At 47.3% G+C, this 25,411-nt stretch overlaps 5 protein-coding genes and 1 long non-coding RNA gene across 8 annotated transcripts; 2 read left to right on the top strand and 4 right to left on the bottom strand.

Moving 5' to 3' along the window:
• Positions 1 to 164: 164 nt before the first annotated feature.
• Positions 165 to 1,847, bottom strand: LOC120697795. Its single transcript, XM_039981134.1, has one exon. It carries the CDS (start codon positions 1,306 to 1,308, stop codon positions 460 to 462), a length of 849 nt encoding a protein of 282 aa, XP_039837068.1. The 5' UTR covers positions 1,309 to 1,847; the 3' UTR covers positions 165 to 459.
• A 2,111-nt stretch (positions 1,848 to 3,958) lies between these two features.
• Positions 3,959 to 5,285, top strand: LOC120700633. Its single transcript, XM_039984880.1, has one exon. It carries the CDS (start codon positions 3,959 to 3,961, stop codon positions 5,048 to 5,050), a length of 1,092 nt encoding a protein of 363 aa, XP_039840814.1. The 3' UTR covers positions 5,051 to 5,285.
• Positions 5,286 to 6,964: 1,679 nt separating this feature from the next.
• Positions 6,965 to 9,065, bottom strand: LOC120701248 (vacuolar protein sorting-associated protein 25-like). Its single transcript, XM_039985372.1, has 5 exons — positions 8,966 to 9,065; positions 8,691 to 8,830; positions 7,959 to 8,047; positions 7,780 to 7,852; positions 6,965 to 7,293 (listed from the first exon to the last, which is right to left on the bottom strand). The coding sequence occupies exons 1-5, from the start codon at positions 9,046 to 9,048 to the stop codon at positions 7,178 to 7,180; spliced, it is 501 nt and encodes a 166-aa protein (XP_039841306.1). The 5' UTR covers positions 9,049 to 9,065; the 3' UTR covers positions 6,965 to 7,177.
• A 1,872-nt stretch (positions 9,066 to 10,937) lies between these two features.
• Positions 10,938 to 11,959, bottom strand: LOC120701247. The gene is made up of 2 exons (XM_039985371.1): positions 11,431 to 11,959; positions 10,938 to 11,340 (listed from the first exon to the last, which is right to left on the bottom strand). Exons 1-2 carry the CDS (start codon positions 11,873 to 11,875, stop codon positions 11,012 to 11,014), a joined length of 774 nt encoding a protein of 257 aa, XP_039841305.1. The 5' UTR covers positions 11,876 to 11,959; the 3' UTR covers positions 10,938 to 11,011.
• A 465-nt stretch (positions 11,960 to 12,424) lies between these two features.
• LOC120697794 (protein SUPPRESSOR OF PHYA-105 1-like) lies at positions 12,425 to 20,655 on the bottom strand. 3 transcript variants are annotated; one of them, XM_039981132.1, is made up of 9 exons: positions 20,237 to 20,655; positions 20,054 to 20,149; positions 18,311 to 19,963; positions 17,450 to 17,607; positions 16,104 to 16,953; positions 14,917 to 15,063; positions 14,250 to 14,567; positions 14,080 to 14,139; positions 12,425 to 13,385 (listed from the first exon to the last, which is right to left on the bottom strand). In XM_039981132.1, the coding sequence occupies exons 3-9, from the start codon at positions 19,946 to 19,948 to the stop codon at positions 13,194 to 13,196; spliced, it is 3,363 nt and encodes a 1,120-aa protein (XP_039837066.1). In that variant the 5' UTR covers positions 19,949 to 19,963; positions 20,054 to 20,149; positions 20,237 to 20,655; the 3' UTR covers positions 12,425 to 13,193. The 3 variants fall into 3 exon arrangements, with proteins under 3 accessions (XP_039837066.1, XP_039837065.1, XP_039837067.1); XM_039981131.1 differs by having other exon boundaries at positions 20,054 to 20,654; XM_039981133.1 differs by having other exon boundaries at positions 18,311 to 20,149; positions 20,237 to 20,654.
• A 1,407-nt stretch (positions 20,656 to 22,062) lies between these two features.
• On the top strand, positions 22,063 to 24,255 carry LOC120697793. Its single transcript, XR_005684595.1, has 3 exons — positions 22,063 to 22,271; positions 22,369 to 22,457; positions 23,867 to 24,255. It is a non-coding gene; the product is annotated as an uncharacterized LOC120697793 (long non-coding RNA).
• The last annotated feature ends 1,156 nt before the right edge of the window (positions 24,256 to 25,411 follow it).

Here is a 25,411-nt window from a genome sequence, read left to right as displayed (position 1 = left end):
CTGCTTGCATCAGTACCATGCCAGGGTACCCAATGGTAAACTAATTAAGGGTACTGAATCACACAAGTTTAGATTCCAAGCATATCAATCTAATTCATTGTTAGGGTGAAATCATAAGGAAAAACTCTGATCGCAAAGACAAATATTTCAGAATAGTTTGTCTATTACTTCCCAAGGTCACAACTAGTAACCATTTATGCATTCAGCGCAAACTAATATATTTCCACAGAATACAAGAAAGAACCTCAAGGCACGGCAATGATCTCAGTTTTCAGCAATAGTTTCAGTCTCACAGTCTGTACAATGTCACAGCGAACACTCGCATCATCTGTGGCACAACAACATCAGACTAATCGAATGGAGGTAGAGAGTCGTAGCAAAAAAAACCTGGGGAGAAGCCAAGCCGGAGAAGAGTAGGCCATCCATCTAGACGAGGCAATCGCCACAATGTTGCAAATCTCAGGGGAGAAGCCAGATTGGCGATGAATAGTCTGATGAGTCCTGATCCATAGGAAAACAACGATCGACGGGACCAGGCATTCCTATGCACCTTCCATTGTCCAAGCACGGAAATGGAAGGTTATGCGCAATCCTGTAGGAATAGTGGAATGTCCTGTCGTCGGCGAAGTAGACGCCCTCCGCGAAGCCTGGGAAAGCTTGTACCTCGTAACATCTCGAGCATCCTCGGCCGAGGAACAAGATTCTTCCATCGAGATCAGTAATCTCCTCCCAGTAGCAGTATGTGAGGCCAGCAACTACCTCGAGGTTAAGCATCCGAGCCATCCGAAATAGTCTGAATCCAGAAGCGAAGCCTGTACTGGAGTCCAAATCTGGAGACAACTTGACAGCCATGAGCAGCTCGCTGCGGGACTGCACGAGGTAGCGACCATAGACATACTCCTCGTAGGACCGTCCGTCGTGGCAGAAGATATAGTGATGAGAATCCAGGCGTACATCTCCGTTGTTGGAGAAGACAGGCTTCCAGGCATGGACATGCTCGTCCCTTGTCAGCACATGGAAAGCACCGCTAAAGTGAAGAATATCTTCAGGATGTTCATCAAACTCCTCGGGGAGTGGATCCACCGCGTACTCGGCGCCACCGTCCCCGACGGTGAAAAAGGCCACCCGCCGCGGGGCGCGGAGGTCTGCCAGGTCCTGAACCACGGCCGCGCCGATGCAGTTTGGTTCACCTGGTGAACAGGAGAGCGCGGCGGTGTGGATGTACATGCCGAAGTTGATCTCCCCCCGCGGATCAACGGACTTGTCCGGCATGAAGTATCCGACTCCGTTGCGGACGTTGGTGACCATGTTCGTGCCGAGGCGGCTGGCGGCGAGCAGGAGCCAACGGCCGTCGTGCGAGCCGAAGTAGCGAGCGCGGCGCTCGTGCTCCGGGGCACGCACGTGGTGCGTGGTGCTGTAGATGCCACCATCACATGCGATGCGATGCAGCAGAAGCTCGGCCCCGCCTCAAAGGGGAAGACGAGCCATGGCAGTCGGCGGAGCAGGGGCGGGGCCTCCTCCAGCGCGAGGGCCTGACGCCACCATCGGCAGGCAAGCGCCATGTGGAGGCGGTCCACCTCGCACGGGAGCCGGGCGGAGATCTCGTGGATCACAAAGATAGGTAGATTTTCCGCCATAGGGAGGAGCGGGATGGGGATTGGCGGTGGGGTGGATGGCAGAGAGGGGAAGAAGCGTGGGCGTGGAAGAAGACTTGCGTGGGTGGGGTGGGGAGATTCTGTTTCGGATTTCGATTCTGGAGAAGCGAGGAGAGATATTTGTGTGGGATGGGATGCAAGAGATTCGTGTGATATTTATGCGGAATCGCCCGGGCGAGCGAAGAAGAAAGGCGGCGGCGGGCGGGCCAAGATGGGCGGCGCGTGGTAGCGTGGGTGTGCCCGTCAAGATGGGCGTAGGTGCACCGTGGAGCGACCCTGAAACTAACCAACCATCCATTCAGTGAGGCGAGGAGCACCACGTGATCCATCGTTGCACCAATGTTTCTGGTGGGTCGAACCATTCAGTGAGGGAAGGAGCCTCTTGACAAGCAGGTGCGTGCGTGCGCCGCGCCTCCTCCTTCGCCTTCTCCGCCGCGCGCCGCCCGTCCTGCCCCTGCTGCCATGCTGACTCGCCACGACGTCGCCGCCCAGCGCCCGCACACGCTTGTCGAGCGGGCTGCAGACGAGGAGCCTGAGCTGTGAGCTCGCGGTTGAAGACGGGGCCGAGCTCATGCAGCAGGAGGCGCAGGGCGCGGGAGTCGGCGAGGACCACGCCGCACGCCGGCGGGAGGGGGCAGGCACCAAGGATGACGCCCGCGACAAACACGAACGGGTTAATGAAGACTCCGAAGTGGCACGGCGGCGGCGCAGCGGACGACGTCGCGCGGCGGCTGGCGCTTGAACACCTCTAGGAGCATGTCGTCGGGCAGCAGCGCCGGCTCCGTCCCGGCCTCGGCCTTGACATCAGTTGCCTACTGCGTCACCGGCGTCGGGTGCGTGCGTGTGCACGCGGAGCCGAAGTCGGGCGACAGGGACAGGGAGCGCTTGCGGCGGACGACCAAGGATGGCGGCATAGCGAGGCGCGGCGTGGTAGTTGGCGAATTGGGCGCCGCGGCGGGGGAACGGGGAATTGGAATTTGGAGCTCCAGTTGTTGCAGGCGCGGCCCTCCTGTCCTACCCGAGCCAGAGGAGGAGGCGGCGGCGTCGGGAACCCTCAACTTTTTTTTGAGAAACCGGGTTTTTTTATTTCACATATAGTTTTTAAAATTTACATTCCAGTTCTTACAAAGACACCCTTGAAAGAAAAAAAATACAACTCAATCCTTGCAAAGATCTTCCCGGTGGTCTTTGTCATCGGCGTTCGGGGCAGCCACCCGACGAGCTCTCATCGCACCAGAAGTTGGAGGGGAAACACATCAAGCTTGCAACTTGAAACCGAACTCCATCCCAACGAAGAAACTTCATACTTTTCCGTTGCCATCAGGATTAGCACATCAAAGTTGTCGATGTGCACTGGAATCGTTGAACGCTCTGGCTGAAGAAGATGGCTAGTGGCCATCACATCGTCGGGAGACATGGGGTCAGACGCCTCAAGGTTCGCAGGCGACCCCGAATCACCAGACGACGAGTAAACCCGAAGGAAAGATAAACCACCAAAATAGGTGGGAATCAGACTCCAACCCGATTTCTCAAAATAGAAGTAAACATACCTCACAGCTACATCTCCAAAAAATCCGCCACCAACGCCGCAGTCGCCGGAGATGCTCTGGAGGGACAAAAGCACTGGTCGCCTGAACCCCAGGCCACCGGGGTAAACTCGCCTTCGCGTCGCCATCGAAGCGAAGGACCCTAACCCTAACCTAGCTAGATGTACTTTAATAGGAGGGGATATGTACACCACCCACCGGATCCATGGCTCTCCAAGCTCACCGGCGACACATAGGCCACCGGCGACGAGAAGAGCCAGCGAATCCGGCGGTGGGAGCGAGAATTGTCTGGAAGTCGCGCTGTAGCAGGGGAACGAGGCGCTTCCAGCGAGAACAGAGCGTTACCAACACCTCGGAACCCTCAACCCTTTGGTTCCATGGTTTTGAGGCTCTGATCCAAAAGGGGCCCATTAGCATCGGCTAACCATTGGTTCGACCCGCTCCAGGCCCATCCGGACCGTTGGGCCTTGATTTATATGGGCCGGTAAACCTGTGCGACAAAAAGAAACTCCAGACCAACATCGATGGACCGCGGTTACTGCATGTGGGCCTGGGCCCCTAAACCAGGATTGAATCCTACCCGTATCGTATTAGTAGCTCCCCTTACTCGTACAAGCTAGAACTCCTTATCCGATCCGCGAGGGAATATGTGTACGTCTCGTCGTGTGGATGCGTATAGCTACATATACAGGCGGCTGGTAGGGAGATATGATGACATTTATAGCGATAAAAAAAAACAATCGTGAATTCGCGACGATGATGACGGAGCCGGCGACCAAACGGCAAGCAGCAGCGAGGTCATCACCACCATATATAAACGACGACGTGGCCACCGAGATCCTGCTCCGCCTCCCGTGCGCCGCCGTCCTCCGCTCCCGTGCGGTCTGCAAGGCATGGCACCGCATCACCACCAGCGCCGCCTTCGTCGCCGCCCATGCCCGCCGCCGGCCCCACGAGCTCATCCTCCACCGCCACGGCCCGAGCTCGAGCGGCGCGCTCGAAACCATCCCGCTGTTGGCCACCCTCGGCGAGGCGACGAGCCGGCGGCGTCTCCACGTCCAGTACCCGGAGTACACGAGACCCAGACCTCCCAGGGGTTGGAGCGGGTACGCCATGATCGCCGCCTTCGACGGGCTGCTGCTGTTCGAGAGGCACCCCAACGGCGTGCGGGACAGGGATTTCTTCGTGTGCGACCCGGTGGCGCGGCGGTGGGCCGCGGTGCCCCGCACCCCCGGCACCTTCATGCTGCCCTGCGGATTCTACACCCACGAGCCATCCGGCGAGCACCGTGTCCTGTGCGTCACCAACGGCCCACAAGCAGGGTGGTCGCACCACGTCTGCTCGCTCGAGGCCGCCGAGGCCCGTCGGCTCGGGCCAGCGCCCCTCTTCGTCCCTATCGGCTACGCCCTCCCACTCCACCACGTCGCCCTTCGCGGCAGGCTCCACTGGCTTGGGTCGCGCTACCCCCCGGTTCTGCTCCCGATGGATAGCGGGCGGTATCCCGGGGCGGAGGAAACCGGCAAGATCGTGGCGTTCGACACCGAGTCAGAGACGTTCCGGAGGATACGCCGCCCGCCGCTGAGGGTGGCCCGCTACTCCGGAGGACGGGAGCTCTCCCTGCTACAGGTGGACGGGATGCTGGCCATGGCGGATTTTCTTGACGGCTCCATGGAGCTCTGGGTACTGGAGGACCACGACGACGACGCGAGCTGGACGCTCCGAGTCCGGGTGGACCTACCGTCGCCGTTGCGGCGTGCATGCTGGGCGATGAACCCTCGCACGGAAGGGCAGGAGGATGTGATTCTACTGGGGGATCGCGGAGGTGTTGGGTGGCGCTGTACGATGTGATGGGGAAGAGGGTGTTGGAGGAAATCCAGCTTGTCCTGACGATACGTGGAACCACCTCAACGTCTTCGTCTTCAGGGATAGCCTAGAGCGACACGCATTCTTTGATCCTCATGGCCCCCAAGGTCTAGTACTGCAGTAAGCAAGGACACTCCCGCTGCCATGGATTCAGATGCTGGATCAACGAAGCCAGCGAGTTGTTTTCCCAAGCCGACAAGCCGTGTCAGAGCTGGCAACGCCCAGGCAGACAGGGGAAGCTCCTGAAAGCACATTATCTGATTTTCTTTTAACAGAAGAAAGCATTATCTGAATGGTTTTTTTTTTTGAAAAGAAGGGCAGGAGCACTGCCAAATCATATTAGGAGAAGAAGAAGTCCAGATCTTACATAAGTGATATTACATAAAAACGAAGGAGCTCTTGCCACAAAGTAAAATAACATAGATAACTAAGGAACACAAGATTTTCCACACGCCCTAAGGCGCAAACCTATCTCCTCCTTGATCAGTTGCAACACCATCAAAGGTTCAGCCTCCTTTCCTTGAAAGGTTCTCCTGTTTCTTTCATTCCACAAATTCCACACCGTGTATATCAAGATGGCTGCTTTTGTTCTTCTCTGCTCCTTCGGCATGGACTGCAGGCTATCAGTCCACCAATCTTCAATGGTTGAGTTTGCATCAGGCTTACGTACCAGATCATGTGACTAAGACTGCACGAGCTCCCAAACATGCTGTGCGTAGGGGCACTGCAAGCAAATGTGCTGCGCAGATTCAGGGGCAATTTTGCAGAGTAAACACAGCGGGTTGCAGGGCCAGTTCCTTGCTTGCAATTTATCCGCTGTTAGGATCTTTTCTTGTACTAGTAGCCAAGAGAAAAAACGATGCTTGGGCTCTGCATACGCCGACCAGAGGTAACCAGGTTTGAAGGAGCAGTATGAACCTCTGAACTGTATCTCATATGCAGATTTTGTTGTGTAAAGGCCATCTACAGTGAACTTCCAAATGATCCGGTCCTCTTCCCCATTTAGCACCACACCATGAACCAAGTCCCAGAGCAAAACAAACTGTGCCATCTCCTCTACCGTTGACATGCGCCACAGCCCCCTAGTCCAGCACTGATTTACTAACTGATCACTGACTTTCAAGTTCTTTCGCCATGCCAATCTGTAAAGAAGTGGTGCAATGGTTTGCATCTGAATGGTTTTAGAAGAACAATTATGTATGCATACGGCATACCCCCAAATTGTTGACCAATTGCGCTTCAATACTGCAATAATATTGCTTCAGTGTTTACCAGCAGTCGTCTTATTATTCGCGTCTCATCAATTCGAAAAGAGAATGCACGTTCCCTTACAAACAAGTTCAGTTCAAAAAATAAATAAGTGACAAGTACCGTGATAAGTACTACACTGAGAGAATAGCATCATATTTCCCATTAAACATTACTCAGCTTACTGATTTTTTTTTTCATAAATAGCAATCGGCACAGCACTGCAGACAATCTGCATTGGATACACCGTACACGTTGTAGGACTGAACTGAGGAAAAGAACGGAGTTCAGTCATATCAGTATTGCATATAATCCAATAAAAGTTGGAGAGGATCTTCACTGTTCCTTCTGTAGAGCCTAAGAAGAGGCATTAACATGTCCAGTTGCATCTTTTAATTGTACTTAAGTTAAACTATGCAAAATCAGCTTCCACGCCATGCAGTGAGTGGGTCAGTCAAGAAAGCAAAGCACATTCTACACTGAATTGTCATAATTCCGATATTAAAATGAAGTTGGCCTGTGAGCTGCATGCATCCTGCTCATTTTTCAACAGATAACAAAGCAATAGGTTTGCCAAATGAAGCCTTGGGAATGCTAAGTGCTAGAGTAGCAGAAATGGCTGGCAATTCTCAGTCTTGTTTCTCCTTTGAATAGTTTTGTGTCTCCATTTATTGTGATGTACCACTTCTCATTACATAGCCTCTTATTTGTTTGATCTAGGTTCGTCTCATTACATTGTTCCCCTATGATCATGTCGTACGTATACATGTTTTGTCAAAACAATGGTTTGCAAAAACTTCAATCGAGATAACTGGTTTGCATAAAAAATTGAGATAGTTGATACTGCCCACATAATGTACTAATTCAGATACAGAACTTTACACCTTCACAATCATTGACCTTGAATATAGCAGCCTTTCCCTTTTGCTCCAGCAGTCGAAGCGCACGCGTTAGAATGATGCTATCAATTCCTGCAAGTTCTTCATGATTGACGAAATTAAACCAATAAGCATATAAATGGAAACTATTCCAAGATTTGTAGTAACTGTGCTCATATAAATAGGAGGGTGCTATTTTTTATGGGTGTGTGATTTAAGTACTACTGCAATGAACATTTCCTTTAAAGAAACAGTAACATTTGGCTTGAAATAGTAACAAACTTTTTTTTCTGAGTTCTGACCCAGAGGCTGAAAGTGACAAAAATATCTCAGCAATTCCAAAGTGATAAAATGTACTTAGCTCCTGATCCACCGCTATTTTTTTTTTTTGCATGCCCTAAAAAATAAGGAAGAATATCTTCTTCCTGTTAACATGAAAATTTTCTTTGAACAAATACAAGAATCTCCAGTGTAGAACGATAGTTTGGCAGTTAATGTGCATAGGGAAAAGTCGGTCAGCTTGAATTAGGAAAAATAATAAAATGTTGAGTCCGGGTAGCACCACTTCAAGAGATTATGTTCGCTTACCAGTTCCACGTGTGTCAAATCCAGAGCGGATATCTTCAACAGGCATTGTGCTCCCCAATCCATTCTCCTTCACCTACAGATAAAAGGCAGTAAAAAGGCATGAGTTATGAAGCTCTGAGGCACTGGGGATGTGTGTAATACTTTCTTGTTTTAAAAAAATTAAAAGCGCAGTTACTCACGAAGTTCAATATGTAGTTAGCCCAATCTTGTATTGTTAGCCAGAGAATGAGACACTTGTTGCAATTCTTGTCCATCCACTCCGCATGCCCTGCAAATTAATCATGCAGTTGTGAAATGTCACTGGTCATCATCTTAAACAGTTCTGAATGCATATGGCCTGTTTTCACCAGGAAGTTCCTTAGATATTCCTATTCACCTTCACTAACAAGAGCCGAAAGCAAAACTTCTTTTGCCTCACGGGATAGAGATCCCCCATCAAGAAAACACTGAACTTTGAATATTAGTCGTTCAACAGCCAGGGTCAACTCATACACATGATGGTGAACAAAGTAATGCTGATAGCCGGCTGAGGTATAAGGTATGGGAACATATCAGGTGCAGACCAACCTCTTCATATAAACTATAGAAACTTCAATCTGGGCCATCAGATCAACATCCAAGGGGAGGGGCGCAGAGAGGTGGGAGGGGGGATTTTCAAAAGTGTGATTATCCAATCCAAAGGCGGGTCCAGATTGTAAAATTATACAATCCCCCATACCCCTTGGATGTCGATCCAACGACTCATATTAAAGTTTTCATAGTTTGCACGAAGAGGTTGGTTTGCATCTGGTACGTTCCCATACCTTATACCTCAGCACGGAGAGGTTGGTACTGACAAAGCGATCAATTTTGAAATTAGAGGGTACTGGATAGCATAGAATTAGAAAAAGGGAAACAAAAGAGTTTCTCACTTTGAATCGCAGGATTGGAGAACAACGGAAAATCTTCTTCTAGTGAGATGATGTATATCCGTTGACTTCGACAATATTCAAGCATCAGCTCTTTCCATAGACGCACTTGTACATCACGTGTTGCTATGGACGGCTGCAAACTGAAGGGTAAAATTATGCTGTCAACCATCTGACTTCGGCTACATATAACTAAGTAAATGCTGACACCAACAACAGCAACAACAACACAGCCAAAGAATTTTAACTGTGCAGGTATCAAGCAAAGAGTGAATTACGTGAAGTAAGGAGGGTAGTTGAAGAAGCCTGGAAGCTCAAAATTCCCGACCCGCTTTGAATTTTTGATCTTATTGTTCTCCATCTCCTCGAGCAATCAAATTCGCGCCTACCTGAAGAATTGCGCACGTTACTGCACACGATTCATAGCACCGGTGGAATTAGCAAACACAAGGAAACATCGCTAGTGATCTTACTGATCAAAAGTGCAGTTAATAATCCAAGTGGATCTTTTGTGGCAAATCCTAAGCGATATGAACACGAAACATGAATAGGAGATGGAAAAGAAGCAATCTGGGTTGACACACACCGCCGACAAGGTGCAGGGGTAGAAACGGCGGCCGGGGCCGCGCGGCGGAGCGGCGCACAAGCGGAAGACGGGGAATAAATCTTGGTGAAATCGCCGCAGCGTACCCTCGGATGGTTGAAGCGCGTCGCCGGGGAAACACTGGAGGCGGCGCCGTCCAGGTCCTGGGCTCTCCTCTTGCCCAATGTTGGCGCCGGCTCCGGCGGCCGGGTTCGCCGGGACGAGGAGGGACCTCTCTGTCTCAGAGAGAGAAAAGTTCGACACGTAGAACTACCACTTCTTTTTCTAGGAGTATTCGTCTCTTTTTTTTTTGAGATTTGAGATGTACGTGAAACGTGAGTACGTCTCAGATTTTAAGAGGAATACGTTTCGTCTCGTACCGCCGTATACAGACTATAGCCTTTTTTTCATTTTTATATTTTAAAAAAAAATAAAATTTTAAAAATATATATCGAAATAGGAAATTTTCAAAAATTGGTATCTGTCGGCGACAGGGCCCATCCAGTTGCCGACAGGACCTAAATGTAAAAAAATTATATTTAGGTCCTGACGCCAAGAGCGCATTAAACAGTGAACTTATAAAATTGATATAAAATCGTAAAAAACGGAAAAATACAAACTCAACTATTCTGGATTCTATGAAATAATATCTACAACTTTTGTTACATAAAATTTTTCATTTGATCAATGTATCTAAATCAAGAAAAATAGTTCTTGTACCTAGAAAAATCTGAAATAATTCATTTGGTCTAGTTGTGCTTATCTAAAATTTACCAAACTTTTTTTATAGCTCTTAGAAAATAAAATAATGATACTGTAAAAGTTATGGCTTCTAATACTCAGTATAGCAGCATGGATAAATAACCCATTTAAACTAGACATATTACAAGATTTAATTTAAAAACTTATTCTAGAAATGTTTTCTGGGCCTACCAATTTTGTACAAGCCTATGCTCACCATATGCAACACTCTGGCCAAAGATGACATGCATCCAAATGATGGATCTTGAGATTTAAATAAAAGTGCATTAAACTAGTATTTAAAATAGAGCAAGATACATTGATCAAATGAAAAACTTTATGTAACAAAAGTTGTAGATCTTGTTTCATAGAATCCAGAACAGTTGAGTTTGTATTTTTTTATTTTTCTATAATTTTATATCGATTTTACAAGTTCACTGTTTAATGCGCCTTGGGCGCCAGGACCTAAATATATTTTTTTTACATTTAGGTCCTGTCGCCAACTGGATGGGCGACAGTCACCCTGTCGCCCATTAGGGGGCGACAGTCACCCATTTTTGAAAATTTTCCTATTCGGCATATATTTTTGAAATTTTGTTTTTTAAAAAAATATAAAAATGAAAAAAGCGCCAGACTATAGCGGGGTTGTCTGGCCTGTAGGCGAGAAAACGCACCCGGCCTGTAGGGGACATGGCCCAAGTAGGAACAGAACTGTTGATCCAAATTATTCCCCCAATTCTTTGCATCCCATTATTCCCCTCTACTTCTCCATTCACCATTTCCCTGTTCCTGCTTTGTTGCCGAAGCATTTCCCAGAGTGACTGTGGCTCGGGCATCAGAGATTCAGAGATCATCCGAGACCGAGACGATACGAGGCAATAGTAGCAGATGAACAGGAGAGAGCAAAATTTCAGGGCAGCCGAAGCGCAAGATCCCTTCCTATTCAGACGGACACTGATTTATTATTACATACATGTATATATATGTACGCATAAGTAAGTCACACCACCATTAGCAGAGCGGCCACCAGGCAGGCGGCGGCGAGGCCCGCGCGGCGGGAGCGGGAGAGCCGGCCGGTGGCCGCCGCGGCGGAGTTGGGCGTGTCGGGCGGCGGCGGCGCGACGAGGAGGACGTTGATGGCGAGCTTCTGCCCGACCTCGCAGTGCTCGCCGACGCCGCAGAAGTAGAAGCGCTGCCCCGGCTGGGTGAGCTCGATGATGGTCGGTCCGTTCTGGTACCGGCTAGTGATGTTCCGCATGCTGCACGCGTCGAACAGCGCCCGCGTCGGCACCTCCACGATGTTGTGCACCCCGCTCCGGTATAGGAACACTGCCACGCCACACCCAGCAGATTAGTTTGGCCGAGAGACCCTCAGAACCGGAGGGAGGAGGGAGCAAGCAAGAATTTCCACACGCTTACTCAGTTTGTCGCCGATGCTGATGTGCCTGGTGCGCGCCCAGTCGTCGTAGTACGTCTTGTTGGGGGGCATCCGCCACCCTTTGCCGGCGCCGACGATGTGGTACACCCCGGCCATCGAGCCGGGGACGAGGGACGCCACGACGGCGGAGAGGAGCAGCAGGGCGTGCTGGCCCCGGCGCGACATGCTCGGTCGCCGGCCGCTCTCCTCTGCTTCTCTCCTTCCGCTGCCGCTCCGCGGCGCTTCCTGATCCCAACCTCCCTCCCCAGGCCGGAACCTTCCCTTCGCTTCCCTCGCGGAAGAAAAGATTGCGATGGCGGAAAGGGAGAGACGGTACGGAGGGGCCAGCGGAGGAGGGAGAGGGAAATTCAGGAGTTGAATCCATGGACGTCTGCCTATTTTTGATGTGGGCTGTTGCGTCGCTCCGCTCCAGAATTGGCAAATCATTGGGGTTCGCAGATGGGCAGCCGTTCAAGGAGTTCGTCGTATGCCTGCGCGCTGCTTTTTGCCATGTTTGGCTGGTGAGGAAATTCAAAGACAGAGCAGCAAGTCGGCTGTCATATCTGAACACTGAACTGATCGAGGCACTACGATCGTCGCCTGCTGTTTCAAATTTTCCCTTGCTCAATGTTGCGTGGACATACAATGAACAACGGCATCGTAGAGGTTCTTGCTACCAGTTGGGAGCCTCACGATCAGTTCGTGGTCTCATTATGTGCGAGCTGGTAGCTGCAATATTGCCATATGACTCATGTTGGTAACAACTAACAAGATTAAAAAAAAACAAATAGCAAGGAAGAAGCATATGCTACTCATCAGTAGTACAAGCTTAACTCGTTACATGCAGAATACACGCTATAAGGCTACAGTCAAATGAATGTAAACTACGGACAGACAAAAGGTGTTACAGCCGACGAAACATTAAGGTTGGGTGAAGCGAGTCATCGCCTGCACAAGTAAATAAGCACTCCACTTGTTCCAGACAAAACATCAACGAAATGATATACAGGTAAAAAGATCTGCATCATCTTGTTGAGAATACCATTAACTTTGATTACACTCAACTGATGACTCTGTATTTTGAGCATTCTAATCTAGTTACAAGGCCTTTCAGTAGGCAGTCCTAAATATATGTACAATAATGAACAGAGACACATCCTCCTTGCAACATACACATTGCACGATCAACTTCTTCAAGCTACAAGATAACCCTGTTTTGTTCTAATTGTTTGCTCTAACCATCATATAGTCCAGCCAGCGCGCATCAAAACTGAGTTACTTACCATGAAATACTGATCTAGTACATGTATTATCACGTCAGCCTCTAGCCCAAAAGAACATCCTGTCTCGGATATACTTCATCGCCCCTAGGGCACCTAATTCTGTACAGATCCTTAGGCCATCGAGATGATGAATAGTAATGCCGCACAAATATACAAACACAACAAAACATATGCTGACAGTTGCCTTCCGTTGAGGCCCGTCATACTCTTGCAAATTTAGTTCAGTTTGCTTGGGAAGTCTCAAGCAAAGCATCCGAAACCAACACCTTGCATTGTTAAGTTTCTTGAATGGTGCACGTGCACTTGCATCTTTTCTGCTCTGGTAATACAATAAGACCAGGCTGGAAGGGGTAATTGATGCTTTGTGTTCTGCATTGAGGACTCATTAAGCATGGCCATCAGAGAAACAGCATCAGGGGCCCGCATGGCAACCCTAGAACCTTTTTCCCTTCAGTAGAACTCTCATAGTCTCATCGGATCTTTCACACAAGCTCAAGCACTTTGATGCTGCCACTAGAGTTAGCAGCCACTACCATGTTTGACTTCCCTCTCCAGCAAACACTGGATACAAATTGCTGGTTGTCTTCATTTGTCACTTGTCCAGTTATCGGGTCAATAGAACCAAACTTATGAGAAGTTATTGGCATAGGGAAGGTTTTGTAGTAAGAAAATACCTGCACGCACCAAAAAAACATATGAGCAAGAGCAATACTTCCACTATAGATTCATGGATATGCTTAATTGACATGCGGTAAATAAATGGGAGGATTTCATATTTGCCATTAAGGAGGCTCTATATTTTTGTTTCTACCACTAAATGAACCTATAGTTTAAAAATAAAATACCACCCAAAGGACGATTGACAAAAACCAAACAAGCAATTTTTCAGTGGCAAAGTCAAAATATCAAACAATTTACGCAATCCAAGTTGGCAATATGTCACCTATGTGATCTACAGTAATAGCCACTTCTTCACTATAAAGCTGAGGGAGTTGGCAACATGGTTGGAACCAGAAATGTGCCAGGCCCCAGGCTATCAAGTGGCGATACATCTGAACCTTTGACATTTGTTCAACTTCTATAGGATTTCCATTGCCTTTTTGGCTTTGAATCAGGTTGCAGCCAGGACAGCCAGGGCCCTGGCTCTGTCACTGTACATAAGTAGAGGTGATTTTTTCCAACGGGGGCAGAGGAAAAATGGAACACTTACTATCACTTATTTGTCATACTAGTGAGGTAAGGATCATGTTAGGTTGAGAGACTTGGTACATGGTAATCATTCGTGGAGGGATGGGGAGGGAACAGTGTCTTCTCACTAAAACAAGTTAGAATGCCAAGGAAAGTGTATGCACTACACAAAATACTCACTTCATTGGTTTCGGAGCCACATGTTATGTATCCATCATGAACAGATAACCCTACAAAATTCTGCACAAGCAATTATTAGTAAGGTTGGTTTCAGATTAATTACACAAACAAGTTAACTTAAGAAAACAAACATGCGGCACTAAAACTTAAGAAGACAAGTTATCGCGTACCTTCTCATTGGTATGACCATTCAGTGTCAGGCTACAAGAATCTGTAGACAATCCATTGCAATTAGTCCGGTTAAGATCCCATATCTTCAATGTGTTGTCCGTTGATGCAGAGATAAGTGTTTCTGGATCCAAGAACCTTACATAACTAACAGCTTTCCCATGTCCCGAAATAGTACACCAAGGGATCCTTGTGTTCCTCAGATCATAACAGTATATCTTGTAATCAGCTGAACCAAAAGCTAGCATGTGGGAGGAGTATGGAGAGAATTGAACACAGCATACATTGGCCACATTTCTGATTGTATCAATGCAATTTTTCTGAGAAAAATTAAATAAAAAATATTAAAAAATGAAGTATGAAATAGTTATCGAAGATAAAAGTAAGGGTAACAGTCAACCCAACATAAACGAACTGCAGATTTCTGAGTATATTTACACCGCAGCCTTTAAAATACCTTTGAGTTATCACCCAAGTGACAGCAAAAATATGGCACTAGATGAGATTGATATTTCTCTTGTATAACTCTGTCTCACCTTATGTAGTTATGTATCAACTATTTAGTATGTTTTTAACCCAGGATACTGAAGATGAGTAACATATAACACCCATGTTCAAAATAAGGACTCAAAGTAAGAAAATTGTCCCGATAAGAAAAAGGTAACATGCCTGGTTAATACTCCATACTTTCACGCAACAATCGTCACTACCACTTGCCAACTTAGTAGGGTCCACTTCTGAAAAACTCACAGACCAGGCTCTTTTCCGATGCTCTGTAAACTGTGTGAATCCTTGACCAGAGCCGGCATCCCATAACTGCATTTTAAAATAATAATTACTTAAATGATAAAAAAAAAGAGAAATTCAGGAATAACACAAAGACCATCTCCAGACTGATGCTCATAGCAGAGAAGCTTTTGCTCTTTGTAAAAGTATCAAGGGAACAGCAAAGACACATCCAAACCATAAGAAAATCATAAACAAGAGGAAAAGATAGCAACCCAGAAATTGAACATGCTTGGGGTAGCAATTAAGCAGTGCTGAGTGTTAAAAGGATGAACAGTAACAAAACTGCTGCTTTTCACATGAAGCAACTAGAAGATGAAACATAGATATGAAATGGTGTTATTGGTCCACGTTCATATTTATATTTTCTGGCAAACCTACTCATTCAAGAAGTCCTCTCTGTACATAGTTCAATTCCCCTAGCTTTTTCTTTTCTGTTTAGAGACATCCTCACACAGTGCAAATGTAGCTAAAGAGTTGAAAGTATCAGTAGCAACCCTCGTGTAACTGAAGGCTTAAGCTTTTGGGGGCAACAGGTGCAACAAACTCAACAGATGAAAATGCACTTCTCAAACAACGACCAGTATAGCCTAAACCTCACGAGATTACCTTCACAACACTTATTTTAACAATCAATCTGTGAGTGCTCCCTCTCAGATCATAATAGTACTGATAACATAGAAGGCACTCAAACAGACGAATCTGGCACATGCTGACATGCCACAGAAGACACCATATTGTCCTAACCAAAGCTAAAACTATGAGGATGCGAGGTTTAAATAGTACATGGCTTGTGGAGAACATATGTGTGCCCAACTTCCCACAACATATAAACCTATCTCAATAGATCGACAGTATCTTGAATCCAAAGTCAGCATTTTGGTGCATTACTTGATAATAACAGCATCACCACATTATGAGATCAAATTTATCTGAACCAGATAAATGGCATCATCGGAATAAATATAGGGAAACTACGAGCAGGAATAAAAAAATGCCAATTTGTTCATGGACGATCAGATAAACATATATCTTGGAAGTTATATAGCAACATACAGTTAGATACATACCTGAACAGTGCCATCATAGTCTGTTGATGCCAGGTAGTTCTTTATATAGTTGTTCCAACAGACACAACTAAGCTTGGACTTGCTAGGCATCTCTATCAACGGGTAATGAATATCAACATGGTCATTTAGGAGTGCATCGAATTCAAATATTTTTATTTTCTTTGAAACTCCAGCAGCAGCAAAATATTCTTCATCCCTATCGAAACTCAATGAACAGATGACATTCGGAGAGTTAAGTATATCTGCATTCTTCAAAATTCCTCGTACCTCAAACCTACTGTGACGAGCATATTTGCATAAACCATCAAAAAAGCATCCAAGGCGGTCCGTTTGCTCATCCGTCGCATCAGAATCACTGTGAATTTGATGGAAATTTTCACGGACCCTCAAAGCCTCATTATCTGGACGTTTGATTGCATTAGTTTCACAGGCGTCCACAGTAGATCTCATGGAGTAATATGCATTTTCAAGCTGCTCCAAATTCCTCATCACCCTCTCCTCATATATGCTTGACTTACACAATGATGGTTGCAAACCTGACAGCAACGCACCTTGAGGGGCACTCCCAGAAGCTCCTGACAAAGCACTAGAAGTTGCCGGTACATCTGTGTCCTCTAAACTAAATCCCATTCTTGCTGAGTGTCTTCTCTCAACCTCTGCGATATCTGTTTGTAAGCTTCCAAGATCTGCTGATAACTTAGCAGCCTGCATCTCCTTTTCTTCTTTCAATTGAGAAAGGAAATTAAGTAGCAAACTAGATTCAGTGTCATCTTCACTTATGGAAACTGGCGCCTGATCTAACAAGGACAAATCCCGACCCTCATTTATCAAGTCACATCCAAGAATATCTCTGAGAAAACAGTAAACTGGCTATTAGGAGCAAACAAGCATATAATAATTATTTCCAGTCTTCAGACGGCCAAGAAGAAACGCCAACTAAAAGGGGAACAAAAGGGATACTACTAAGCAGATCTAACATAATTCCACATGCGATGAATGACAGAAGTAATCCCTCGGCTTGGGAACAAGAGTCTAAGTTGAACTCTTCTACATAAACTTAACCGTGTATTTCATGGCATATAGCCATAATAAGCTAAACATTTATATTCATGGTATGGGTCATGGACAAAGCTCAAGAATAAGATAAAACCTATTATGAAACAAATATCCTAGAGGCAAAGCACTTCTTTTCATTCTATTGGAGAAATAATTGCTCTAGACTCAAGTGCAACTTACAAAATTCACCAAATAGAAGGCTATTAGCCTTTAACTATATCAAACCAATCACTAATCAGTAAGCAATTTTCTTAGTTTATGCTATGAGGGAGAGAAATGGATAAACTCACCTTGCTTTTGGTCTCGAACAAGGATCTGGGTGCAGTAACCAAAGGCAAAAGCCAGCCTCCTTAGGACTTTCTGAAAGAAAATTTGGAGGCAGGATGCGTTGGCGGAGATTTGACATTACAGCACAGTGCACCTCCCATGTCTCAGAACAGCAAAAGAGCTGAGATAAAAAATATCAAGTTCATTAAATGCATAACCTGGCAGGCTGAAGGTCTACACTTCAGTCAGAAACAAGAAGATATAATATACAGAAATACAAGATCACACGAAAAGTGGAGAAGTCCAATTCAAGTGGTTTCAAGTAGCAAGCAATTAAATTTGTGCATGCATGCTGTAGGAGTACACTTGCAATATCCTGTAATAGACTACATAACAGTTAATTGCATATAAAAAGAACAAGGGTATTGAACTATTGATTCTCATGTAATTAGGGAAATTATAGAGTATCATAACTTCATGATCTTGGGGCTCAATAACAGTTGCGAACCACAAAAGGTCCATTATAAGGTGCATGCATGCTGCATAGCAAGATGCTTTCAGCAATTCAAATGCAGATGCACCAATAAAAGCAGAATGCCTATCATATTCTTTTATTTAGAAGGAAACACCTTGGTATACATGAGTCAAAAGTTCAACCACTCGTACTAGATTTAAGGTAAGTGAAAAAGAAACACCTTGATATACATGTGTCAACCGCTCATACTAGATTTTAAGAAACTGAAAAAACACAAGAATTCGATTTTAAATGATTAGTTATTGCCAGCCAGCAGCCACCAAACTGCAGTAGCACAATATCGCTTTACTTCTACAGAATCCAACATGGGTACTACAGCAGAAATGACACAAAAGTAATATAGACGTACCTCAAATAGAAGAACCCCAAGGCTGTAGATGTTTGATGGGAATGTGCCTTTAAATTGACTGAGCTCTTCCGGGCTTATGTACCAGCTTTCTTCTAGATTCCTCAATTCAAATGCCGGTTGTTGGTTGCCAGAATTAGAAAAATGTTGAGCACAAGATGTATAACTGCCATATGGTTCGACAAACTTAGAACGTTCTCTGACAGTGCAACTAAAATTGACATCTTCATTTTGATTGTTGACTCTTTGGTCAGTCCAAAAGGTCTGTGTTGGTCGCCTGACAGCAACTGAGCCTTGCTCACCAACCTTTTGATACTTCAGCATTGAGTTTCCATGTCCATCAGACTCTTGGTGCTCAATTTTATGGCCAAAACTCCTTTTTCTATTCCCAAGATCTTCTCTAGGGACGTCTTGTCTGATTGATGTTGGCAAATCTTGTGTAGTATAAGAACCAATATACTTAACTTGGTTTGAAGGTGGAATTGTAAAATATGATGGTCGCAAATGTTGCAAAGTATAACCCTGTGCATGACACTTATCCACAAGATCAAGGATCTGCTTAAACAAATGCATTTTCTCAAATTTGCTCAATGTTTGCCGGCCAGGCTTAATCAGTTCCCTCAGGCTAGTTCCATCACAGTGAGATTTTGAAACATTTGCACCAGTATTGAAAGGCAACGGATCCACTCTGGTCATAGAATCATACATTGAGGTAGGAATAGTCGGAATCTTGTCCAAAGGGTCTCTAGGTCTTGCAGTAGCGTGCACTTGCTTCTCCTCTCGTGCACCTTGGTAAGCAACCCCTTTACCTTTTGATTTGCCATTAAGCGGTGATACTACAACCCCAGATGGAGGTGTTAAGGTCTTACTCCTCATCTGCCCGAGAATTCTATTGGAGAAGCTGCTTACTCTAATAACATTGTCCCTTTCAGCCCGATGTTCATCCTGATTCGGCCTTGCAGATAATAAAAGCTGCTGATTGCGAAATGGCATCACAAACTCATTATTCACATTGCCACCTCGACTCAGGGGTATCTCCCTGCCGGAGACGTCGTTATTCCGTGAGATCATATTGTTGGCAAGGTCCGTCCCCAAATTTTCCCTGCTAGAAGCATCAGCAGCCCTCAGGTTTGCAATGTCACCATAACTCACTGCTGCGTTCTCCCTGCTGGCCAACTCGCTAGTTCTCCATGCCACCCGTGTAAAGTTACCCCACAGGCCCTTAATGACAGTATGCCTATCCCCACTGCTTGAGCTTCCACCAGCTGAAATCTCGGGTTGAACATCGATGTTGATGCAATTCTCCAATGTGAGCTCCTCCACCCTCTCCGCGTCATGGTCCAAACCACGCTGTGTCACGCTGTCTGGCCTCGACTCGGAATTGGAGAGGCCAACGCTGGTCAGGCCCCTCGCGCCGTCCGAGCTGCCTCCAAACCCGCCCAACGAGGTGAAAAAGGAGAAATGCTCCGACCAGTCGATGTCCCGCGGGAGCGGCGTGGCAGGCATCTCCAGCGCCTCGCTGCCCGACGGCTGCTGCTGCTGCTCCGCGGGCTGCCCATTCTCCTTGCTCCCCTTAATCTGCACATCCCCGGCCGCGCCGTCGGCGGCGCCGCCCACCTCAGCCGCCGTCGTCCCTTCCATCGCACCAAACCTACCCTGCCAAAACCGCAGCCCCCCTCGGAATATGAGGTCACGCGGCGCGGCGGGAACCCATCGGAGGCACGATTCAGTGGCGGGGAGACATACCTCGCGGCAGGCGGGAGCCCGCGCCGCGCATCCTCAGCCGCGGCCACAAGCCCGCCCTCCCACCTTCCCAAGAGCGACGATCCCGCGAGCGGTTGGCTGCAGCTTTTTCGGACCACGGGGTTAGAAGGACTCGCCCGATCCGAACAGCGACATTCGCAGCGGCGAAAGAGGGCCACACGTTACCCGGGGGGGAGCTGGCGCGCCGCGGAGGCCCTGGGGGGCTTGGGAGCCCGGCCGCCGGCGCCGCGCGCGGAGGGGCGGCGACGGGAGGCGCGAGAATTTCCCGAAACGGAAAGCCGCCTAGGTTTCCTTTTTTTTCCTCACCGAGCAACCCCCTCTCTCTCCGTCCGTCAGCGCTGCTCTTTTTCCACCCCTCGAGCGAGCGAGGAGGCGAGCGTGCCTGCGCGTGTGGAAGGGGGAGCGGTGCTGCGGTGGAAGGCCGGACGAGGAGGAAGAAGTGCGGGGCGGGGCGGGGCGGGGGGATTAAACTAGTAGCCGCCAGTCGTCGCGGATGGGGAAACGAATTTTCTTCCGACGCGGCGAGGGCGGCGAGAGGCGAGAGAGCTCTGCTTTTGGGGAGGCTGCTTGCCTGCTGGCCTGCCTCTTTGCCGGTTCCGTTCGGTTCACCCGCCGGATGGGTGGGGGGGCTCGCGCTCGCGGCCCGCGCGCGCAGCTTCTTGTCAACCCTGGCCTCTTGTTTTGTTCGGTGCTGGTTCTGTGGCGCCCTGTGGCCTCTAGTGGCAACTTTTACTAGACTGCACCCAGTAACATCGAACCAACGAACCTCTCTGCTTTATGCTTTTGATATCCAAAACATTCTACACTGGATTGGAAATATCCAACTCTCAGTTGAATTTCGCCAGTTGGATTATTTTGGCCCCAACAGCCAGCGCTGGCCCGCTTCAAAAACGTGGCGAATTAGTGTTTCCAAAATGGACCCAGGATTGAACATGTGTTATTGGGACTCGGCTCTGCGTAGGCTCGGCCAACTTGGCCAAGCCCCTTGCAGGCTGCGGTTGTCAAGCCTTTGAGTACGTCAGAGTTGATGAGCACGAGTCCTCCCAGCCATGCAAATATGGTTTTCTAATCCGCCAATGGGCAACAAATAAAGAGGAGATTTTGAGGCGAGGAGATACAAAATTGAAGGTGGGTTTCTAGTTTCAGTACACCTACCAACCAGAACCAGCTCCTCCCCTGTACTGCACGGCTGCTGCAACACCCGAAAATGGCATGGCTTTGCCAGTGACTGTGCAAGCGGCAACGATGACTGTACGACAGTACGAGTGACAACGGCAGAAGGTTCGTATGCGGTGATGATGCCAAGGAAGAGCAGCCCGTATCGAACTTCCAATCGTTCTCTTCAGAACTCGAGGAGATTTTCGTGGAGAAAAGGAGAAGTTCACGGCCAAGCTTATTTCCCCCCCTCTTTTCCTAGCACGTTTTTTTTCCAACGGCAGCAAGGACATCGCGTGCTTCAAATGCTTCCATCCATCAATCCAGACGCAGCGCGTCCGGTGACGGATAATTTTAGCCCAGCTAGCCCTTGGATGATGGACGGATGGATGAAGAGCGACGCTGCGCGCGGCGTGCCGCCGGGCCGCTCCCGCTGCGCTTGGCTGGCTCCGCGCCGTGTCGCGGGCGCCGCGCGCCCGGCCGCGACGTGGGGCGCTGCCCGCCACCACCCGGGGCCTCTAAACAATTCCCCGCCGCGCGATCTCGGTCCGGCTCCCGTCCATAAGGACAAACAAATCGTGAGGCCACGAGCGGGCGGCGCCGGCCCCCCTGATTTTTTTTGAACGGTATGGGGAAGATCCCCACCTACTATTCATTAAAACTTGTTTTAGACTAATACAAGTAGGATCCTTGGCATACCAAGGGCTAGTTTGGAAGCCCACTTCCCGGCAGGGATCCCCGTCGTTTCCCTGGGCCGGCAGCCCACCCGGAAATTTTCCGCGCGGAGTCCAGCATGCATATTTGGAAACCCGCTGCACGGGAGTTTGCGGCCCGAGTGAGCCCAGTATCCCCGCGGAATCGCGCCCGGCCTGCACACTCCGGGGAGAAGTCCCCGTCCCGCGGAGTCGCTTCTCTCGACTCGCGCTCGACTCCGCGAGGTCGAGCGGAGGAGCGCCGCCGCCGCCGCCTGATCTCCTCCGACGACCTCGCCATGGCAGTGTCACCTCCGCCGGCGTCTCTACAGCGACCGCCTTGTTCGCATCAGGTGGTTCCCCCTCCCCTCCACTCCCCTCCCCTCACCACGCATCTCCCTGCCCGTGCTAGGGTTTCTGCTCTCCTCTCCTCACAACTTTTTCTTGTAGATCCTGTTGAAGCAGAGCAAGACCCGGACGTGGTGCAGTAAGCGTGCGCTTCCTCTTTCTAGCCCTTCTAGGTTGGCCACTTGTTCCAGGTAAAGTTCAATCGAACTCTATCTTGGCTCCAAATCCATGTCTGTACTCCCAAACTAGTCCTTACCTCCATGGCTAGGTGCTTGGGGGCTCGGATGGATTTCTCCCATGGACCTCGCCTCGTTGGGAGGCAAAACAAGGAAATCCAGAGCCACCCTATTCTCCATGAGCCATAGAAATAATCTGAATTTGCCCCCTGCACATGTTTCTTCATCTCTTATTTTGCCATGTTAGATGGATTGCCAGATCCAGCAGTCTTGACAGCAGGTTGTTGCTGATATAATCTGAATTTGGACTACCCATTAAGCCTTAGGCAACATGCAGAGCTTCTGTGATTATTTCAGATTAGCTTTCTACTTCTAGTCATATGTTCTTTAGATTGTATTACAATGCATCGAGTAGCTTTGGGTACTGAAATCTTGATTTAGCTTTTGATAATTGATAATGCATATTGTGCTTATTAACACGAAATTAGCATGCTAAACTGTTGGATGCAATCTCTGTGTTAGTAGTGTTCAATACTTCAATGTCAGAATCTTTTTGTTTCAAATAGCACAGTCTGTTAGTCATCCCTTGTTTGGCAGTCAGCTTTGCATGTTTCAATTTGGTTCCCGTAGCCAGAAACTAGCTGTTATAGAGGTGCTAGTGCCATCAAATGCCTACGCAACACAAACCACCGTGGCCTCTACTTGACTACCCTAGCAAGGGCTGGTGGGCTTAGTTTAATTGTCATATCATATTTAAGTTCACACTTGATAGTACAGTTTGAATTATCATACAAATATCATTATATTTTTTTAGGGACTTGCTGCCTTATACCATGTTAGTAAATATTTTACTAAGTAATATTATCTATATACTAGATCATGGACTCTTGGGATGAGGAAGTTAATTGATTCATGTTAGAAGAAGAAGAGGATGATGAATTTTTTTTCTGGTCCCCACAGGCCCACACTTCAATTGGGCATGTATGATGAGAAAGAGCTGGAGCACACCTCAGTTTGGGCATATTCAGTTCAGTTTAATTAAGTTTAGTATTTATGAAGACCAAAAGTCCTGATGTATCTTTGAATATGCTCGGTGCACTTAGTTAAAACTTGTATAATCAAATCTGACTAGAAAAATAAGTATAGTTACAGAAGATGGATAGCTAAACTGAGCCATGTGTCAATTTGTGTTACCTGCAGAGTGCTTAGGGGAAGTGCGAGATATGAAAACTGAAGATACATATACGTCCTTTTCAGCTATAAAATGCACTGTCATTGATTGTAGAAATAGATGCATAATAGGTGTTTGTGTGTTTCCTTGAAATTGACAAACACCTATTATCATCTGTATTTTAGTAGTCAAACACCTTTCAACTTCTGATCCACAGGTCAAATGCCATTTTTTTGATGTCTTGCATTATCAGTTTGCAGAATTACCTTTGGAACACCTGGAGAAGGACAATGCAGTGGCAAGGCCTACGGAAGCATGTCAAACGGAGTTTCATCATTTGTTTTGAAGAAACCTCGATTCCATTTTATTCATCCACGTGATTTTTCTTTGGTTTTCGTGGAAGAAACTACTACCTAGCTAATAACTATCTCCATGGTCTGTAATTCATTATTTGGTCAAAATAGTTTGTAATATAGGATTCGTTTTGTGTGAATCATTTTGGCCATGTCTCATCGTGACTATATTGGTGCTAGTCGAGATGGATTAAGCTTATATGGAATAGCATATGCTTGTTACCTCAATTACCATACAGTAACTATTCTGTTATTTTGGATGATATCTTTATAATATATAGATTAAACTTACATAGATTAGTATAACATCTGACACTTTGTATTTTGTATTCGTTTATCTCCAAAAAAAATATTGCTTACGTGGACTAGTAAAACCATAATGCCTGTTGCTTCTCTATTGCAATACACCAATGAATACAAATCATGCAAGTGCCAACGGACAGGGAATTTAAGCAGCTTCCAAACGGCAGCAGGGTAATCTCCTCTGCAGGGGGTATCGTCCCTCTGGATGGAGGGGGATTTGCGTCGTCCAGGGAAATTCCCATGAGGGACTATCTTCTCTAAGTTAATTAACACCCGCTGCCAAACTAGCCCCAAGGGAGAAAAAGTTACACGGGGAAGATCTCTTAACTCCCCCCTCCTGCTTGCTCCCAAATCCCCGTGTAACTTGCTTGCTCACAAATCCCCGTGTAACTTTCTCTCCCCTCATTTTTATTCATTGCCCATATTCTCGTACTCCCACTGGTCCACGCCGTCGCCGATGCTTATCGTCGGTCGTCTCCACCGCGTTACTCTGGCTGTGTTTAGATGAGGTGAAAAAGGGAGAAAAAGTCACATCAGTCACTGTAGCACACTGTAGCACTTTTTGTTTGTTTGTGGTAAATATTGTTCTACTATGACCTAATTAAGCTCAAAAGATTGTCTCGCAACGTACATCAAAACTATGCAATTAGTTTTTTTATTTAACTACATTTAGTACTCCATGCATGGGTTATTTGCTATATTTAATATTTCGATGTGATAGGAGATGTGATAGATGTGATGGAAAGTTTGGAAATTTAGTGGGAACTAAACACACCCTCTGTGAAACGCATCGGGTAAACAGGGAAAGGACACTGCCTCTGCGGCTCTGCCTGGATGTACTACAAGTACATGCGATGATGCGATGCATCTTCTTCGACCCATTTTTCTTCCCCCTTTTTGGGGAATTGTATCTTGACACTTCGCTTACGCTTATCCTCGTGAGGTCGAGGACTTGAGGTATGGCGGTATGGGCGATCCACACACAGCTTTACACTTCGACCACTCGCTTGTTTCCCGTTCTCAAGAAGATAACATATCCTACTAGCGCTATCTAAGACTGAAGGCGACATTGTATAGTAGTACAGTACTGCCACAGTGCCACCGCCATACATTCCTGCTCCTAGAACTGTGCCCCTACGGCT

The sequence above is a fragment of the Panicum virgatum genome, chromosome 3K (genome assembly GCF_016808335.1).
Source record: "Panicum virgatum strain AP13 chromosome 3K, P.virgatum_v5, whole genome shotgun sequence".
NCBI lineage: Eukaryota > Viridiplantae > Streptophyta > Magnoliopsida > Poales > Poaceae > Panicum > Panicum virgatum.
Note: the sequence above shows the minus strand (reverse complement) of the source record. Positions and strands in the feature narration are given on the sequence as shown.

Bases quoted from the DNA above. Each gene is read 5' to 3' on its own strand.
- LOC120697794 (XM_039981132.1), bottom strand. From the start codon at position 19,948: ATGGAAGGGACGACGGCGGCTGAGGTGGGCGGCGCCGCCGACGGCGCG. The intron at 17,608-18,310 runs GTACGTCTATAT...TTTTTATCTCAG, and splicing joins TTGGGGTTCTTCTATTTGAG to CTCTTTTGCTGTTCTGAGAC. The intron at 14,140-14,249 runs GTACGCGATAAC...TTGCTTGTGCAG, and splicing joins ATGGTCATACCAATGAGAAG to AATTTTGTAGGGTTATCTGT.
- LOC120701247 (XM_039985371.1), bottom strand. From the start codon at position 11,875: ATGATTTGCCAATTCTGGAGCGGAGCGACGCAACAGCCCACATCAAAA. The intron at 11,341-11,430 runs GTAAGCGTGTGG...GTGGCGTGGCAG, and splicing joins CAGCATCGGCGACAAACTGA to TGTTCCTATACCGGAGCGGG.
- LOC120697795 (XM_039981134.1), bottom strand. From the start codon at position 1,308: ATGGTCACCAACGTCCGCAACGGAGTCGGATACTTCATGCCGGACAAG.
- LOC120701248 (XM_039985372.1), bottom strand. From the start codon at position 9,048: ATGGAGAACAATAAGATCAAAAATTCAAAGCGGGTCGGGAATTTTGAG. The intron at 7,853-7,958 runs GTGAGTAACTGC...TTTTATCTGTAG, and splicing joins CTAACTACATATTGAACTTC to GTGAAGGAGAATGGATTGGG. The intron at 7,294-7,779 runs GTAAGCGAACAT...TCAATCATGAAG, and splicing joins ATTTGACACACGTGGAACTG to AACTTGCAGGAATTGATAGC.
- LOC120700633 (XM_039984880.1), top strand. From the start codon at position 3,959: ATGATGACGGAGCCGGCGACCAAACGGCAAGCAGCAGCGAGGTCATCA.